The sequence below is a fragment of the Lepidochelys kempii genome, chromosome 24 (genome assembly GCF_965140265.1).
Source record: "Lepidochelys kempii isolate rLepKem1 chromosome 24, rLepKem1.hap2, whole genome shotgun sequence".
In the NCBI taxonomy this organism is placed as follows: domain Eukaryota; kingdom Metazoa; phylum Chordata; order Testudines; family Cheloniidae; genus Lepidochelys; species Lepidochelys kempii.
In genome coordinates, this window is record NC_133279.1 from 7333175 (window position 1) to 7352683 (window position 19509).

A 19509-nucleotide genomic window follows, 5' to 3' on the forward strand; every position below is an offset into this window, starting at 1 on the left:
ATAGGCATTGTATAAATGCATAGGAAGACAAAGTCTCTGTCCCAAAGAGGTTACAGTCTAAAGCCCCAATTCTGCAATGAGTTCCACACAAGTACAAAGGTACACCCATGTGGAGCTCATTGCTGGACTGTGGCCTAATTTAAAACAAGAGCTAATGAATGAGTATATAACTGTAGGACAGAAGTGGGGAGGGAGGACAAGGGTGACAGTTCAAAAAAACCAATGGTTGCATAGGTTAACTATATATACCACTTAAGGTTTCTAAATCATTTAAAAGAGAGATGTAAAAATGATATAAAACAGAATAAAGATACAATTGGCAAATCTGCATTTGATTTTGAAACCGTTTTCCTAAAACAGGTAACAGGTCAATGGGTTGCTGTTTTGGAAACCTGAACCTCACAGGTACAGGATATACTGTTTCACCAATGCTGTAAATGGAGGTTTCAGAGTAACAGCCGTGTTAGTCTGTATTCGCAAAAAGAAAAGGAGTACTTGTGGCACCTTAGAGACTAGCCAATTTATTTGAGCATGAGCTTTCGTGAGCTACAGCTCACTTCATCAGATGCATGCCGTGGAAACTGCAGCAGACTTTATATATACACAGAGAATATGAAAAAATACCTCCTCCCACCCCATTGTCCAGCTGGTAATAGTTTATCTAAAGTGATCATCAGGTGGGCCATTTCCAGCACAAATCCAGGTTTTCTCACCCTCCACCCCCCCACACAAATTCACTCTCCTGCTGGTGATAGCCCATCCAAAGTGACAACTCTTTACACAATGTGCATGATAATAAAGTTGGGCCATAGTCTAATCAAAAACAATTTGGGAATCTGACCCTGTAATCCTTTCTTATGTGAAGTTGATGGATCTACTTCTAAATCGGCTTTGCAGGACCAGATGTTAAGATGAATTTTTTTAAGTTCACAAGCTTCTCTCACTGCTGGAGCACACACAGGAAGACGATTGATTGGTTTCCTTACATCTTTTCCTCAAGTCAGAGAGCCCCTAGTATATCAGCAGAATTATTTCTAAGTAGGATGTTTCCCCACCCCCAATAATTTAATAGAGTCATAGATTCCAAGGCCAGAAGGAATCACTGTGATTATCTAGTCTGACTTCTTGTATAACACAGGTTGTAAAACTTCCTCAGAATAATTCCTAGGGCATATCTTTAAAAAAAAAAAATCCAATCTTGATTTAAAAATGGTCCATGATGAAGAATCCACCATGACCCTTGATAAGTTGTTCCAATAGTTAATTACACTCACTTAAAAATGCATGTCTTCTTTCCAGTCTGAATTGGTCTAGCTTCATCTTCTAGTCATTGGATCTTGTTATACCTTTTCCTGCTAGTTTGAATAGCCCATTATTAAATGTTTATTCCCCATGTAGATATTTACAGAATATAATCAACTCACCCCTTAAATTTTCCAGGGCTGCTCTTCGACCCTGAATCAGCAAACCACTTACTAGCATGTACTTCACTTTAGGCATGTGAGCAGTGTGACAGACTGACATGTACAAACTTTATTGAATTAAGTTAAACCTTACTGAATTATGTTTAACATATTTGGAGTTGTATTAAAAATGCAAATATGTATGCACTATTGTGGGATTGTATGGAACTTCAAAATACTTTTTGGAACACTACTTGTAAAGTGAATTTCCTAGACTGTACTTGAGAGGAGGGAAATACAAATTATCCCCTCCTGAGCTTGCCTATTGAAGCTACACCCTGGGGAGAGACCAGTTACCTACTCTTGGAAACTCCAGATGAAGGACACTGCACCTTATAAAAAGTGGACTAAACACATTCTGAGAGCACTTGTTCTGAGCTGAAGCTGTGATGAACTTGTAGCCCAAGGAATCCACTTGGGTCAGAATCTGAATGACTGCTTCTGCCAGAATCTATGTTAGGGTTGTTGGGGTGAATTCTGGTGAGCTTATTAATATGCATGTAGGTTCTTTTATTGTTTTTTATGTGTTTTCTCTGTAATGCTTTTTACTGTAAGAATAAAATAGGCTTGCATAGGAAGAACTGTGTGGTACTTATAACTTTTGACAATCATTCTGTTATCAAGAAGTAGGTGCCTTAGGTGCCACAAGTACTCCTTTTCTTTTTGCAGATACAGACTAACACGGCTGCTACTCTGAAATTCTGTTATCAGTCTCTGAAGAGAAAGCAAGCAGGTATGGTTGGGGAGCCTATTTCTTCTGGGAATAATTAAGTGAAGGCAGGGAACTGTGTGCATCCTGGAAATAACCCAGTAAGAAGGGAGAGAGACATGTGTCTGCACCCAAGAGAGGCAATGGCTGGGGAGCTGGAAGCCTGAGAATGGTACCCTTGCTAGACCATTGAGGAAAAATACAGATGCAGTTGCCCTGAACCGTGACAATTAGTTCTGTTCATTTCAGTGGAGCTATTCACATGCTTGAAGTTAGGTTTGTGTTTTGTTGATTCAGGGTCTTTGTCTCTAATTTTGTTAAGAACTATTTAGGTCTCAGAAAATACAGGGAAAGAGAAAACTGCTTACCACTGTGGTATTGATGGAAGGATCTCAAACTTGCATCTATAGCAACAGATACTGGTCCCACTGAAGCCACTGTCCTTTCAAGATAAGTTTCATTTCCCTTAGGTATGCTTTTATAGCTGACACAGGTGGCAGCCCGTCCAGAAGTTTTATAACGGCAATTCTTGTTCTGTAGAAGGTGGCAGACAGAGATATAAGGGCACAATAAGTATGGCAAGTAAGTTAATGCCAAGTTATATTATCATCTTCATTAATTAACAGAATCCTGTAACAGCCCAGAGGTATATAACATACTGGTTTATTCAGATCTGTTTGTGTGTTTTAGTTCCTTTCCAGTAATTTAGCTCATCCCAGAAAATAGAACTTACTTTTTCACTGTACACAGTAAGTGAGGTAATATCTTTTATTGGACCAACTTCTGTTGGTGAAAGAAACAAACTTTTGAGCCACACAGAGCTCTTCTCCAGGTCTGGGAAAGGTAATTAGAATGTCACAGCTAAATACATGGTGAAAGAGATTGTTAAGGATAGGGAGTTAACACATGAAGAGGAAGTGGGCAATTAACAATTTATCATGGGACCAACACAGCTACAACACCACTGCGAACAACTTGTTCACTGTACACACATGTACTAGCTTGACACACTCCATCCAGTAAATGCCAGTACAGAATATATGTATTAGCCAATATATTACAAAATTATCTGACTCTGTGGTATGCTGGTATATGAAATGGCACCATTATTTCCAGGGCCCCCTGAACAGGATGGATATAAATTCTGATTCAGTGGCATGGTTTCCTACTTTCTGTGGCACTGACACTGAAAATGTTGCCACAAATACAGGTAACATTCAAAATGTGGTGTTTGATACAATTTAATTAAATGAACAATGTCAACTTCAAAACAATCGCTCTTCTGTCCGAATTGTTTTAAACCCGTTGTTACAAAAGGTAACACCTGAAATTACTATAATTGTAAAAGATCTCAGAAAAAAAGATTTTTTTCTATTTTACAGTTTGTTTGCTTTGCACATTTGTCAGCTCTTTATGTGTAGTCTGTTTCACAGTTTGCCCTGTATAGTCAGTTACCCCTGTTGTTTGTGTGAATCTTTCACAGAGCAACAAGACTGACAAAAAGCATTTTTAAAAAATAGGAAAATGATTGCAAAACCACAAAAATTGGCAGGTGGCCTCATGCAGCTAGCTTATCTGATCTTATCATTATATTAAATTGAATAGAATTCAGGTAGATGGTGCTCCTTTAAATATGAAAATATACTAGACAATAGTACAATATCCCTGGTGTTTATTTAAATATTAAATTCAATCTTATTGATTTTCCAGTGCTTTGCACCAAGCTTGTTTCTGCTCTCACACGAGTTTTAAACAAGAGTAACTCTCCTGACTTCAGTGAATTTACTGTTGGTTTACACCAGGGCAACATAGAGCAGTATCATGCCTGTCTTCTGTAGTCATCTATACCTGTGCAAAGTCAGTATTAAGTTGGCATACAATTCTACCAGATCAAAAGGACATCACTGTACACCCAATTTGCATTGACTTCGAACAGTTGCAAATGACTACACAAGGTGCAAGGCAGTGGAAAATGAGGTCCAGTTTATTTGGCTCCCCCACTGCATTTTCAGTTTTCAGTATGCAACAGTGTTTGGTTTTTTTAAATTAATATCACATAATTGCATGGTAGAAGTTGTCAATAGGAAGCTGGAAGTGTTGGCAGCTGGCTAGTGAACAGCTTTGGGATTTGGACACTCCAAAAGTTGTGGGAAACAGTTGAAGATTGTGAAAAAAGCATATTAGCTACATATGTTTGCTAAAATAATCAACAGTGAAATAGTTAATGCTTATTTAAATTGCCATAATTATGAATGAAGTGGTTCACACTTCTCTGGGAATTGTTCTTTCAAGCACTCTGCAGACTCAGGAAGACAACACGGTATTAGGATTACACTTGGGTCCTGTTTGGAAGGTTTTTATAAACATATAGAATTTTGTTGTTGTTGTTGTTAAATGAAAGTTTATATTCTGGAACCCAGATCTGTGGTAAGGAATGGATTCTGCTGCAAATTTTGCAGCCATAAAATTGTGGAATATTCAAGGCCCTAATTTTTTCTAGATGATGTTAAAAAAAGACATCACTGTGTGTTTAAATTGAGTTAAAATATGCAGCAAGCAAGAAGGAAAAAACCCAAATATATTAATATGTTAATATAACCATAGTATAAAGTAGAGGTTTGAGTCCTCCCCCTGATTTGTCTTTTAGATAAAACAGTTTATGGTAAAATACAGACTTTTCCAATGTTTTTCCTCCCCAAAGAAACAGCTCTGGCTAAGGTGATACTCACCTGACCTTCATATGGATACGACGTTTCTGAGTCAATGCCACGGTTGTTCATAACATATCTGAAAGCTTTAGTCATAAAGCCTCCATTGCAACCATGGTTGCCATATCTCCAGGAGCAGTCTACTAGGTTCTGGGGACTAAGTGACACCAAACGCCCTGTTTTCTTCTTCAGTTGTCCTTCCAAGGCCCCCACGGCACTGAAAGCCCAACAAGAACCACAAGATCCCTGTGGCACATTGTAAGGTTCAACAACAACAAAAAAGGAGAAACGTTATGGCAGGTGTCATTCATAGTTTAATTATACATTTAAGACAGCAACACTGAGGTAACTCCACCGGCATTATTCCTGATTTACAGCAGCATAAGTGAGAGAAGAGTGAGGGACACAATGCAGTTGTGAGATAGGTATCTTTAATGGACTGAGAAGTAAATATAGCTAGTCTACTTGCAATTCTTGGAGACATATAGCTTCCATAAAATGAGTTTGATAACAATTTTTGCTAACCCAACCCATGAAGCAGTATGAATTGGATACATTAAGTACTGGAATGATAAGTCTTCAATGATAGTTGAAAATGGGTTATGCAGCTTTTCAGATGACAGTTAAAATCCAGTCAATGGCAACAGTGACATTTTTTTTTCTGTGCAATGGCTATTCAGTGTCTTATGTGAATTGGGCCAGATTCCCCAGGTTCTTTTGCAGCACAAAGCGGCCTTAAACCAGCCAGAGATTTTCAACAAAGAATTCTCCTTGTGTAGGAGGAATGTCTGCTGATGAAGAGCTGGATGGTATAGCTGCCTCCCCAACCCCATGAAAGGGGCAAGAGGCAGCGTAGTGGAGCTGAACTCCAGTATGGCTAATGATCCTATGCATAAAGGGTCTTATTCCTTCAGTGCCATCCTTTACACAACAACATAAATTAGAGCAGGATCCAGCAGTCCTGATTCAAGGTGGCACAACTATCTCCCTGCAACCACCACTCTTCACTACATTCAAGCACTGCTCGGGTGTAGTGCAAATCAGTGCCATTGAGTTTAGTGACCTCGGTCCAGTTCCTAGCTGATAGGTGTCCACCCCACAAAAAACACTTCCATGTTTGATACTGAGATCAACCATCCCCTCTCCTTTCAGATCAGGGCTGATGCATGTTGGTAGGAGGTCAGCGGGGGAGAAGCTTGCATTGCCATTGCCTATACTGTACTCTGTCTTCTCTGTATAAGAGCAAAGAATTTAATTCCCTGCTTTTGTTAATGACTCTTTTCACCTACATTAATGCTAAAGTTATTTAAAAAATAAATTAAATTGAATGAACAACTTCAAAGCAAGAGACATGTTTTTTGCATAAAATAAATTACATGTTGACATGGATAATGCAGATATATAGATATTTTCATAGAATGTCACTTACAAAACATTGTATTGCTGTGACCATGCAGTTCTTCCTCAGCAATGTGAGGAAGGGGGTGGGAGATTTGCACTACTCTGCAATTATGTAGCTTGCAATATTCATTCTCCACCTACTGTAATTTCCACCTCTGAGTTCGCACCTGGTTCTTTACATTGGTGACATAACCACTCTTCCTCCAATCTATGCAGTCTGGGCCCTGATCCTGAATACTTTCTCGAGGCCAATCAACTGTAAGGTTATCCATTTCTGAGTCGGATACCCTGAGCCCTGTCATTGTAGCTGTTACTTCCTCAGATGTCTGTTAAAATAAAAATTAAAAAAGGAATAGAGTATATTAAATCAGTAACTGGTCATACTGCTGTCAGGCAAGTGCCCTAATTGGCCAACTTTGTAGCAGTTGACAAATACATGGCAGAAACCGTCTAAGATTTAAACTGTAGATATACTATAAAGAGTGGCTGTGTAAAATGGCACCTCCTTATTCAATGGGGCTTGATCCAAAGCCCACTCCTTTAACAATTCTCTGCTCTTTTTACTTGAGGATCTCAAAGCACAGTGCAAAGGAAGGTAAGTATTATCCTCATTTTACAGGTGTCTAAGGCTACACAGCTATTCAGTGGCAGGATTGTTAACAGAATCTAGATCTCTTGATTCCCAATCCAGTGTCCTAGCCATTGAACTATGTTACTACCCTCTGCGCCCATGTACCTCCTCAGGATCATATTACTTTTGATCATTTACTTTTAAAAGTAATCAGAATACAGGTAACTAGTTAGTGTAATTAATTACACTAGCAATCCTGACCAAGGTGAGGGAAAATCTTTTTACAATTATTATTACTTCTTTAAAAAAAAAGAGCTTGAAATAATAACGCCTAGATTAAAATGTCACTACATAATTTGAGAACAAAGTAGCATGAGGAAATTTACCATGTCTGCAAAGCCATTCATGGCCATTGTGTATGAATGCATTCCCTTTGACTCTTCCAAGTTATGAACTGTAACAATTTTCAGGGTTTTTTCCCAGATCAAGCGCCTGGAAAGCTCTTCCTCCTGAAATAATGAAAGAAATGGGAACATTTTTTGGCCACAAAAATCAGGTTAATAAAAAATTAATTTTTTTGGCAGGATAAATTGTTTTTGTGATTATTTTCCAGTGGGAAATTTCCCAGTGAAACTACATTTTTTTGTTTAATTTTAAATAGAAATTTCATTTTGTTTTGTTTTTCTTCTAACATTTTCACTGTCTTTTCTTCTTTTTTTCCCTTATTGCCACAATAAGATGAATAATGTATAGTTTGGGGAAAAGAGGACTCCCAAGTTTTCCTTTTTCCCTTTTCTACTCTAACTTTTTTAACTTCTTCCATTTTACAACAGTTACATAATGGCAAAAGGAAAAATGAAATATGCTATTCTAGCTTTTCCAAAGTTGGAGAAGTTTTGCCAAGTTACAGAGTAGAGAAAGGAAAAAACGAAAGAGTAAAAAGTGGAAAGAAAAAAGATATCTTTCATTATTACATTCAGTAGCAAAAATAAATAAATAAATAGAGAAATAGAGAAAAGGGAAAAAACTAAAATCAGACGTTTCAAAAGTTTGACTAATTTTTAGTTTTTTTAAAACCACAACAAAAATCTCAAAATTAATCTGACACAATGAACATTTTTTGTTTCAAAATTTTCAGGTGACAAATTGAAAAATATCAAATGAATCATTTGAAATGAAAATTTTTCATAAGGCAAAAAATGGGTTCAGTTCTCATTAAATTGTCGAGCATGGACAATGTAATTACAATTTTTAAATATTGTGGAGCACTCTGCTTCTTTCTGGTAATTTCCATGGGCAGGAAATATACACCAGATTGAGAGTGAGTAAAGTTATTTTTTTCCTTACAGGAATTTGAGGAAATCAGATCAAAACATAATTGCTTTGGATGAAAAATATTAAGAATGTTTCTCTCCACTTGTGGTATAGTCCAAGAATGTAAATTAGCTTATTAGAAACACAAACTCTTGAGCTGCACTTTGTAGGCACATTGAAGCAACCTTCAGCTGGAAGTGTAAGTGACCCTTACCACAGTTCGGATATCACTAATAAATCGTTGTGGAGCTGCTCATGATCATATTTAATCCAGATATACCATGATGTTGAACATTTCAGTCTCCAGAACTCTATTCAGTTCTTCTGTTTGTCTTGGCCACTAAATTATTAACCAGTAAAAAGAATCAACCAGGTAGTAGTGGGTATGGTTCTGCCTATGAGTGTTTAGTGCAATATACCATAAAAATAAATATTTAGAATGCAAAGATAATTACCTCACTGCTGTACTGCTTTTGGTAGATTGTCTTCCAGCGTTCCCAGTCTGAATCAAGAGTAGGATCCTTGCCTATGTTGGCAACAGACGCTGCTACCAGAAGCAGTAAAACACTGCCCACTGTTAGCATCTTAAACTGCAAAAGATATAAAACGGATGTCATATAACACAATGTATTACTTTCTTCCCATCACAATCCAGGATCTTTGAAGAGCTCAAAGGAATGGCACAGGCACACAGCAGGTCCTGTGTCTGTGCCTATGCTTTCTCCCCACACAAATATGTATCCAGTGGGCCTGATTCTCCACTGCCTTGCATCTTGTCATTTCCACATGTGCAGAATGTAAAATGTATACCAAAACAGAATTCTCCACTCACAGCCGTGGCATTGTGGAACACTCACATTGCAGAGGGGTAAAATGACAGCTATGGTGCAAGGCAGTGGAGAATCAGTTTCAATATTTAGAGAGAGTAGAACTTTCATGGTAAATTTACAGAATTGCAAAGTGTAGTGGTGGTGCCGTTGTCCCTTCCCCTCTGGGTCGGAGGGAGGCCACACCGCCTCACTTTGTTGTCGGGGCCTCCACCTAGTATCAGGGGAATTAGCATAGGCGTTAGCGTCCTGTGCAGCCCACCGTCTAGGGTGCTCAGGCCCTACAAGCATGGACTGCGTCCACCTTAGTCTATGGCCTGGGGCCCTTGGGGCAGGGCCAACACTGGCATTAAGTCGCTCCAAACCCATCAGCCCAGGGCGGAGCAATCCCAGCAGTCAATTAGCTCTGGCCTCTGGAGGCAGAGATAGGGTAAACACAGAAATCACTCAGCTCTGGTCTGTTGGTGCAGAGACAGAGCAGCCTAGTAGTCAATTCGCTCTGGGCTCTCGTTACAGAACCAGAGCAAATCCAGGCATCAATCAGCCCTGGCTTCATGATACAGCCAAAAGCCCACCCAGCGGTCAATGAGTTCTGGGCTCTTGTAGCAGAGCCAGAACCAGCCAGCAGTTAATTAGCTCTGGGCTCTGGCAGCAGAGCCAGAGAAAACCCAGGGGTCAGGCGTCCTACCTCCAGCGGACAACCAACAAACCCAGGCTGCTGGACCTGGCGAGGGGAGGCTGCCACCCCAGGAGTGGGGTGGCAGGTGGGGTCTGGTCCCACCCTACTCCACCGGTCCCCAACCCGGAGCCTTAAGAGTAGTGGAATGGTCCACCACTGAGTCAGAGGGATCCCAGCCACAACACGCTGATTGTCCCTCAGGTAGAGTTATAGCCAGACTAAGGTTGGCTGTCCCTGGGCCACTTCCTCCCCTCCCCTCCCCTCCCCTCCCCTCCTCTCCCCTCGGGGTGTACCTGGAGTACCCAGCCTCCTCTGGATAGGTGGCCCACTGCAGTCCTGACAGGTCTGTGGCAGCAGTAAGTTCACTGGGCTCAGCAGCAGGGTTGGTGGCCGGGAGCGAGCTGGGTCCGTCTGCCTCCTCTGGTGTCTTGGCCCCAGCTGAGCAGGAGGGAGGCCACACCACCTCACTACACAAACATTTTAATCAATATTTGAAATATTCCTCCAAATAGTCACAAATAATATTACTCTATGAAAACCAGTTAAGTATGCCCAGTATTTGTGAATCTGCTTTCCGATCATTTCCAACGTTTACTCCTAGATCTTTAAAAGAGAAGAGCAGCTATCATACTCACCACTGGACCCCCTTATTGGTCAAGACCAAGAACAGAATAAGCCATATAAATTTAACCCCCCGCTTATCCCATGAGGTGCTCCCTCTGGGATAGCGTGGAGTCCCATTGAGCAGGGCAATGTGAAGGAAGCTCACTGAGCCGTTGTGTCTATTTTGTTATGGATAGGAGATGTCACTTCTGTCTTTGGGACTGTTGACCCTGCACCCTTCACTGCACTAAATGTACGAGGGGGCAGAAATAGAGAAAAACAGAGAAAGTAAGATAAGTCAATACACGTAGCATATATGCAAATTACCTGTTAAATTGCTGTGATCCTGAGACAGTACTCCTTCTTTGCACTTACGGACCAGGCTGAGGACAACAGAGCACAGACCAAGTTTACCAAGTCTGGATGTAGCAAAGGTTCTCGCGTGCTTTATAAAGTCAAGGATCCAGCGGTCAACTGGAGAAGTTCCCTATGCAGAGATTTCATTTTCTTTAAATGTGCTTTCTATCATGAGAACAGACTATTTCTTGCTCAAGACTTGTTTTGTAATGATTAAGCAGGCACAAAAACCAAGTGGAAGGGAACAAAAGCAGAACCCTTTGGAACTGAAAGCATATAACTGAACGCAACCTCTCACATCAGGATTGAGGCACTTTGCTAGGGGCCACAGTGGGAGATGCTTACAGTGCCACTGCCTTGTCTCTCTCACCAACGGAAGTTGGTCCAATAAATGATACTACCTCACCCACTTTGTCTCTCCAGTTTTACACTTCAGTTTTTCTACACTAAACCAAGAACTTCACCCTCCAAGTTATGCATCTGACACTTTTCAACTACATTATCACTAGATTTGCTGAAAAACACATTAAATAAAGGTTTCAGAGTAGCAGCCGCGTTAGTCTGTATTCACAAAAAGCAAAGGAGTACTTGTGGCACCTTAGAGACTAACAAATTTATTTGAGCATAAGCTTTCATGAGCTACAGCATCCGATGAAGTGAGCTGTAGCTCACGAAAGCTTATGCTCAAATAAATTTGTTAGTCTCTAAGGTGCCACAAGTACTCCTTTGCTTTTTACATTAAATAAATGAATTCTCAGTGAAGAGGCATTTTTAAATGAAATCAAACTAATCTACATTTTGAGGTGATTAATGCAGATAAATTGATAATTTCACAGATTTCCATTTGCAAGCATTTTACTGGAGTGGGCAGACGATCCTTAGCAATGCAAGGACGGGGGTAGGAGCTTTGCATAGCTCAGTAAACATGGTCGTTTCAGTTTTTATTTTCCACCTGCTTTAATTTCCAACTTTGCATTCACAGCATGTATTTTACTTTGGTGACATAACCTTTCCTCTTTTGTTCCAGGCTGGGTGCTGAATAGCTTTTCAGGTCAATAGTCTGTAAGGTTATTCATTTCTGAGTCAGAGATCTTGAGCCTGATGATCATAGAAGCTACTTCCTCCAAAGTCTACTTAAAAAAGAAAGAAAGAAAAAAAGAGAAGCGAATACAGAAAAAAATTACCAGTAATTACCAGTGTGCGAGGGCAACATGAGTCAATGGATCTGCTTTCTTTTAGTATCCGGAGTTTAGATGTGCTGATTTTAGTGACAAAATGAAAGTGCTTTATTCTCCTATTGGCCCTAAAGATCAAACACAGCTAAGTGAGCCGGATTCAGTTCTGGTTTGTATCAATAGAACTGTTAACTAAGTTCCAGTCGCAGGAACTAAGTTACGTTTGCAATTCCATCAGAGACATGGAGTCAGACTGGGATAGCTGGGGGCATAATTTTAAGACAATGAGGTTGCGGAGGTGTAAGTGAGGGCAGAGTTTGGTGAGCAAGTTCTTTATTCTTGGTGATCAAGAAGTACCCAGCTTAAATTTCAGATCCCAAGTCCAGTGTGCAGTGGCAGTTAGGAAAAAAAATCTTTTTATTTGTAAACTGATCAGATTTGCTCTGTAGTTAACATGGAGAGCCACAATGCCATTTTTAACATGACTTATCAGCCACACTTCAAGCCCTTGATCCTGCAACCAAGGTTGTTGTGTTCCATTGCAAATCTGAACGGAGGCTATGCATGAGCACAAAGAGGGTTAACTGCTCGACATAGGCCTCCACGGTGAGAGAAAATCAATCTCTAGTTTCTTGCACACCTAATCCCTGAGGCCAGGTGTACACTACAGACCTACGCTGGTATAACTACATTGCTCAGAGTGTGAAAAATCCACCCCGCTGAGCAACATAGTTATACCAACCTTAACCCCCACATGCTGACAGCACTGTGTCAGTGGGAGAACTTCTCCGGTCAACATAGCTACCACCTCTCAGGAAAGTGGATTAACTCTGCCGACGGGAGATCACTAAAGCACTATAGCAACACCGCAGCATGGGTGCAGCTGCGCCAATGCAGCCTTTTTTGCATAGACCTGCCCTTACTCTGAAGAGTGCAACCTTGAATGAGATTTTAGGGCCTTTTTCGTAGTTACGTTAAGGCTCACTTACATTGCTCTGGCAGCCTAAAGTGCCTTAAAGTGGGTACAAATGTATTTTATACCTATGGTGAACCCTCTTTCAACTGCCAGAGTGGTGCAAAAGGGGCTTAGCAAAATTGAGAATTAGACCCATGGTCTTTTGTTGTCTGATCATGCAAGAAAATTATCTTCACGAACAGGAGAAATGGTTGAGAAACTAAATAGGATGAAATTCAAAAAGGACAAATGCAAAATGCTATACTTAGGAAGGAATAATCAATTGCACAAATAAAAATGGGAAATGACTGCATAGGAAGGAGTTCTGCAGAAAAGGATTTGGGCATTATAGTGGATCACAAACTAAATATGAGTCAACAATGTAATACTGTTGCAAAAAAAAGCAAACATCATTCTTGGATGTATTAGCAGAAGTGTTGTAAGCAAAAATACGAGAAGTAATTCTTCCACTCTACTCAGCATTAAAGCCTCAACTGAAGGATTGTGTGCAGTTTTAGGCACCAGATTTTGGGAAAGATGTGGGCAAACTGGAGAAAGTTGAGAGGAGAGCAACAAAAATGATTAAAGGTCTAGAAAACATGGCCTAAGAGGAAAGATTGGAAATACTGGGTTTGTTTAGTTGAGAGAAGAGAAGACCCACAGCGAGGCCATGGCTGACCTGAGTTGCCTGACTCAGGCTCATGGGGCTTGGGCTGTGGGGCTATAAAATTGCAGTATAGACATTCAGGCTCGGGCTGGAGCCCAGGCTCTGAGACTCGGTGCAGTGTGTCTTTTATCACACTGTAGACATACCCTTCGTCACTGCTTCAGCTCTTGCTCACCACTCTCTGCTAGCACAGGCAGGTGAAGGTGCAGACACTATTATCCAAGCCTGCCTGCTCCACGGACTTTATCACTGATTTAGGGCTACCACCTTTTCTTATCTGTCCTGGAGGATAAACTAATCCCATTGTGATGATGCCTTCATGTGATTTCACTGAACTTTGCAACGTTTTCACTTCCCAGTTGCACTGATGGGTTGGTGGGGTTGTTGTGTTGTACTGGAGGGTTGCATTTTGGCGCAAACTAATCCCATTGTGATGATGGCTTCATGTGATTTCACTGAACGTTGCAACGTTTTCACTTTCACAACGGAGGGTTGCATTTTGGCGCAATGGTACCCTGTGTGGAAATCACACAAGCCAGTGGGTGGCTGCTATCTCATGACAGAACATCACATCATGATGTCAAAAGGATACTAGTGACTCAAACTGCCTGCGAATGACAGGGCATCATAAGGCCCCATGAAAAGTAAGGCTAATCCAGTGGATAATTATGAAAATTCAGCACCTATGACTTTCAAATTGACCCCAGCTTTCCCAAAATGTATTCTTGTCATCCCTACTGTTGTTTCATTGTCATGCAAGAGCAAAGAAGTCCTGTTATTTCACATAATTTTGGTCTAGAGTACAGTAAATTTAACTAGATGAGAGCATGATTATTAAAATGTTCAGTTTTAATCCCTTTAAGTTATTTCTAAGAATATTGTTTCCTTTGGATTTAGCAACCGTTAAAACAAACTAATGCTCTGTCCAAACTCACATTTTGCTTATTACTCTCCAGTAATAATTGCCCTTCCACCATCCAACTTTGGCTTACCTCACCTGGTACTGTAGTGGATAGACTGCCAAAGTAGGAGTCAGGAGCTTTGGGTTCTATTCCCACCTCTGACAGTAGCCTGCTGGGTGAGCTTGGGCATGTCACTTCCCTGTTCTGGTTTCAGTTCCCCCAGCTGAAAAATAGGGTTAATGATACTGACGTTTGCAAAGTGCTTTGAGATCTACTGATGAAAAGCAATAAATAAAAGCTAGGGATTATTAGTATTCCCCAATTACTTCTCTCAGAAAAGGCCTGTAGGCATGAGGCCACTGACCTACCAACTTCAGTAATAGGTAATAATACATAATACCCAGGACAATAGTAATAATAATGCATAGCATACTTATAATGCATAGTATTTACATAGTACCATCCATCCAAATACTTCAAAGCACTTTACAAAATTGAGTTGATAGCAGTGTCACCATTTTAGAGGTGAGGAAACTGAGGCACAGAGCATAAACAATTTATCTAAAGTCAGTACAGGCAGGCCTTTTTCTCACTGGAATTAAAGCCATTATAATTATTTCAAAGGCATAAAAAAGACCCGCGGCTCAGCGCCTGAGCCCAAATGTCTACTCCACTATTTTTAATCAGTTGACCTGAGCTCTGAGACTTGCCGCCGTGGGTTTGTTTGGTTTTGGTTTGGTTTTTTTTTGGCTGTGTAGATGTACCCTGAGATGAAAGGTTCTATAGCAGTGCAAAGGCTAATCAGGCCAGATCTTCAGTTGCTAGAAATCAGCATAGCTCCTATTATGAATAACCCTCGGAACACAAAAAGAAAAGGAGGACTTGGCACCTTAGAGACTAACAAATTTATTTGAGCATAAGCTTTCATGAGCTACAGCTCACTTCATCGGATGCATTCAGTGGAAAATACAGTGAGGCGATTTATATACACAGAGAACATGAAACAATGGGTGTTACCATACACACTGTAACAAGAGTGATCAGGTAAGGTGAGCTTCATTATCAGCAGGAGAGCGGGGCGGGCAGGAGAGGGACGGACCTTTGGTAGTGATAATCAAGGTGGGCCATTTCCAGCAGTTGACAAGAACGTCTGAGGAACAGTGGTGGTGGTGGTGAGGGGGAATAAACATGGGGAAACAGTTTTACTTTGTGTAATGACCCATCCACTCCCAGTCTTTATTCAAGCCTAAATTAATTGTATCCAGTTTGCAAATTAATTCCAATTCAGCAGTCTCTCATTGGAGTCTGTTTTTGAAGTTTTTTTGTTGAAGAATTGCCACTTTTAGGTCTGTAATTGAGTGACCAGAGAGATTGAAGTGATCTCCGACTGGTTTTTGAATGTCATAATTCTTGACGTCTGATTTGTGTCCATTTATTCTTTTATGTAGAGACTGTCCAGTTTGGCCAATGTACATGGCAGAGGGGCATTGCTGGCACATATCACATTGGTAGATATGCAGGTGAATGAGCCTCTGATAGTGTGGCTGCAAAAGGTTTCCCCTCTGTCCCCGCTCCTGCTCATAATAGCTCGCCTTACCTGATCACTCTTGTTACAGTGTGTATGGTAACACCCATTGTTTCATGTTCTCTGTGTATATAAATCTCTGCACTGTATTTTCCACTGAATGCATCCGATGAAGTGAGCTGTAGCCCACGAAAGCTTATGGTCAAATACATTTGTTAGTCTCTAAGGTGCCACAAGTCCTCCTTTTCTTTTTGCGGATACAGACTAAGATGGCTGCTACTCTGAAACCTCGGAACACAGATTGCATAGCAATGAAATGCTTGCGAGGATGAATATATTTGCCTGCTGCAGCCTCTAAAGTGTCACATATCAGCTTCCTGCATTTTTGTGCCTGCTTATTCACCACAAAACAATGACTGAGCAAGCTGGGAAGTTCAGAGAAATAATAACCCATGTTCTTACGGTAAAGGACTGAAGAAATGAAAAGGAAACTTCTGCATTGAGAATTTCGCCAGCTGGATTCCTGGCTTGATAGCGCACCTGGGTTACCCTCGCTACGTTCAGACTCTGTACGCCCAGCACGTGCTCTGCACTCCTGTTGTCCTCAGCCTTAGATAAAGGAAAAAAGTTTCTTGTAGTGCAGCGATACAGTTGTGTCTGGGGATCACGGCACTGGAAAAGGCAATTTTCATCCAGGCTGCTTGGAAGCGTCTTTCATCTGATTTTCTCTGCTTCTCTCTCTCCATTCTCCCTCCGCCTGCTTTTGCTGAATGCATGTGGAGGGTGCACAATTCACTGGATAGCCCAGGTTGCTAGTGTTTGCTTTGCAGCCTTTGGGTTAAAAAAAAGAAAATCTACACACATGGACAGGGCAGACACATGTTGATCCATCGACGTGGCCCTTGCTGCCATGTAGCTGCACCAAGGGAGTGAGGTGTTTTTCCCATCATAGGCACTGACTCTGTAGATGCTTCGGGGCTCAAGCACCTGTAGACAAAAAATTGTGGGTGCTCAGCACCCACCAACCACAGCTGTTTGGCAACACTCCTGATGAGCTGTTCCAGGGTGCCACCAAGTGGCTGTTTGGCGACTGGGGGAGGCACTTGGGGGAGGGCAGAGGGCAGGGAGAAGGCAGGGGCCTTGAGGAGGAGTTGGAGCTGGGGGGCGGGAAGAGGCGGAGCAAGGGTGGGGCCTCAAGGCTGTGCCGGAAAGGGGTAGGGCCTTGGGGCAGAACGTGTGTGAAGCACTTCCGGGGAAAAATAAAAGTCAGCACCTATGTTTCACACCTGACACAGCCTTTGTTCCAACCCAGTTTGAGACAGCAACAATGCCAATGAGCACCATGATCAAAGCAGTGTAGACAGAAAGCGATTAAGGCTCACAACATCCTGGGGAGGCTTGTGGATAGCGAATTAAAAATACCCTCCTCCTTGGTGAGGCCTGCTGCAATAAGTTCTAATTTCTGAGGCTTGTCTCAGATCCACAAGATAGATCAGTTGTGGGGATTTTCCCCTCAGAGACTCTACACCGTTCTTACACAAAGCAATTAGATTAAAAGGTGCCTAAGGTTAGCATTGTGTGTAGGGCTAGGGTATAAGCCCTTTAAATAGACCAGTAAGTGCTTCTCAAGGGCTCGCAAACTATTTAAAGGCTTGCATAGCTGTTGGTATTTTAACAGGCCACATTTCCAGCTCTCAACAGACCATTCTGGAGTACAGAGATCTATATTTGTGGCTGGCAATGCTGCAGTGGTTCTCTTGTTCTCATTCTGCATATACACTCTTGGTCACTGAAATATGCACCCCAGGCTTTGGAAGGAGAAAGAACCTAGAATTAGTTTTAAGAAAAATAAAATATTGTTAATTATCTTCTGATTTTTACATGAAATTCCAGGGTTCCTGGGGCTCTAGACAGTTGCCTTTGGAGGTGGAAGTCTTCAGAGACCAGCAATGAAAGAAGTAAAATAAAATATCTGTGGTAGGCCTGATTCCCCATTGCCATGCCCTTTGTGTGGCCACTTACAACACCTCAAAGTGGGCAGAAAGTGCTACCAGAACATTGCTCCTGAAGAGTTTTTCACCCACTTTGCACTGGTGCAAATGACTGAACAGTTATAGAATCCTCCCTTTGCCCCTCAGATCAGAAGGGACGCTGATGCAGCCATAGCTAGTCTGGATTACCCCTCTCAAGCCCCCTGTCCTGGTCTCCTCCCAATTCTCCCCATGCTGTGGCCACAGCACACACTAAAAGGGCCAGGGGCTGTCCATATTAGAGCCATATACTGGACTGTGGGCCTGCCCCCTCACTTCCCAGCTCAGTTGTCAGCTGGGCTGGCATCCATCCGGGGCTTGATCCTCCCCCGCAAGTAACAGACTGATCCTCACTGCTCTATCCAGTGCAAAGAGGCCATAATACAAACAGGAGCCAGGCCCGTATTGTGACTGGGTCCACCCTGCAGAGCTCTGCATGTGTATTTGTGCAAGTGAGACAGAGAGAGAGATCCCCAGTGATCTTCCAGCAAAACCATGAGATGGCAGCACTGAGGGCCCCTTCTGCACCTCGACCAGAGGGGCATCATAGCAATTCCACACCCCACCTCACCGTTCAATGGTTGATGGAACTGAAGCTTAAAATCTATGAGCACAGCCCCTGCTCTCCCAGGCCTCCCCCTTCTTGCTCGACCCCCACCCCCATTCCATCTACCCCATCATCCATTTATTTCCTCTGCTTCCTTCCTACCCTCCTCTCCACCACTTCCTTTCACCCCTTCACTCTGCAAGGCAAAGGAGAGAGGGAAATGGTGAGATGGAGCAGTGGAGGGGATCCCATGCTGGGGTAGTGGGAGCTGGGGCGCCCCATCTTTTTTGAGGGCTTAGTTGGGATGTGAGTAGGGTTGCCAACTTGGTAATATTTAAAAAACAGACACTCCAGCAGGAGTGCCAGAGCCTCCCCTGCCCCGCCCATTCCCCTGAGGCCCTGACCCATCCACTCCTCTTCTCTCCTTCCCCCGTCGCTCGCTGCTTTTCCCCTTACACTCTCCTTCACCCAGGTCAGGAGGGACTCGCCTGCGGAGCCGGGGCTGGGAGCTGCAGCCACCCAACGAAGGTAGGAGGCGGCCCCAGCTGAGTAGAGGCTGGTGCAGATGATGACCCGGCGCCTCTCCACCTCCCTCACCCGCAGTAACCAGACTTTGAATGTCCGGTCAATAGATCTGACCGGACACTATCTGGTCCCCTTTAAAACCGGACTTTCCGGTCGAAAACTGGGCACCTAATCACCCTAGAGTGGTGTCTTGACCTTGTGCTGGCCCTCTACACAGGGTGAATTTCACCCTAAAAGTTCAGGTAACATACAGTACAGTCAGATATTGCCTAGCAACAGGGGCTGCCTAAGATCCATCAGTCACTCACCTGGCGCTCCCCCCAAACGTGGGGAAGCAGTGACACAAAACAGCCTCATGGAACCACTCAAGTACAACTGAAAATTTAGCCCAGGACAAGAAATGCTTTGGCGGTTGTTGCAAATCTCATGAAATTTCACCATGAGGCAATGTTGCTCAGTTGTTCACATTCATCCATTGGTGGGTTTTTTTGTGGGTTTGTCAGGGGTGGTTTTTTTTTGTTTTTGGGTTTTTTTTGCAACTGACAGATTAT

The 19509-nt window shown here is 42.3% G+C and overlaps 1 protein-coding gene across 2 annotated transcripts in view; it reads right to left on the reverse strand.

Moving 5' to 3' along the window:
• LOC140902415 (cathepsin K-like) overlaps positions 1–10690 on the reverse strand; it is a 16670-nt gene extending 5980 nt beyond the window's left edge. For both annotated transcript variants that reach the window (XM_073322453.1, XM_073322451.1), the window contains exons 1-7: positions 10603–10690; positions 9966–10139; positions 8622–8756; positions 7239–7361; positions 6449–6607; positions 4902–5126; positions 2541–2706 (exon numbers count right to left, since the gene is read on the reverse strand). In XM_073322453.1, coding sequence (XP_073178554.1) covers positions 2541–2706; positions 4902–5126; positions 6449–6607; positions 7239–7361; positions 8622–8750 — 802 coding nt within the window. In that variant the 5' untranslated portion in view covers positions 8751–8756; positions 9966–10139; positions 10603–10690. The remainder of the gene's footprint in view (positions 1–2540; positions 2707–4901; positions 5127–6448; positions 6608–7238; positions 7362–8621; positions 8757–9965; positions 10140–10602) is intronic.
• Between the last annotated feature and the right edge of the window lie 8819 nt (positions 10691–19509).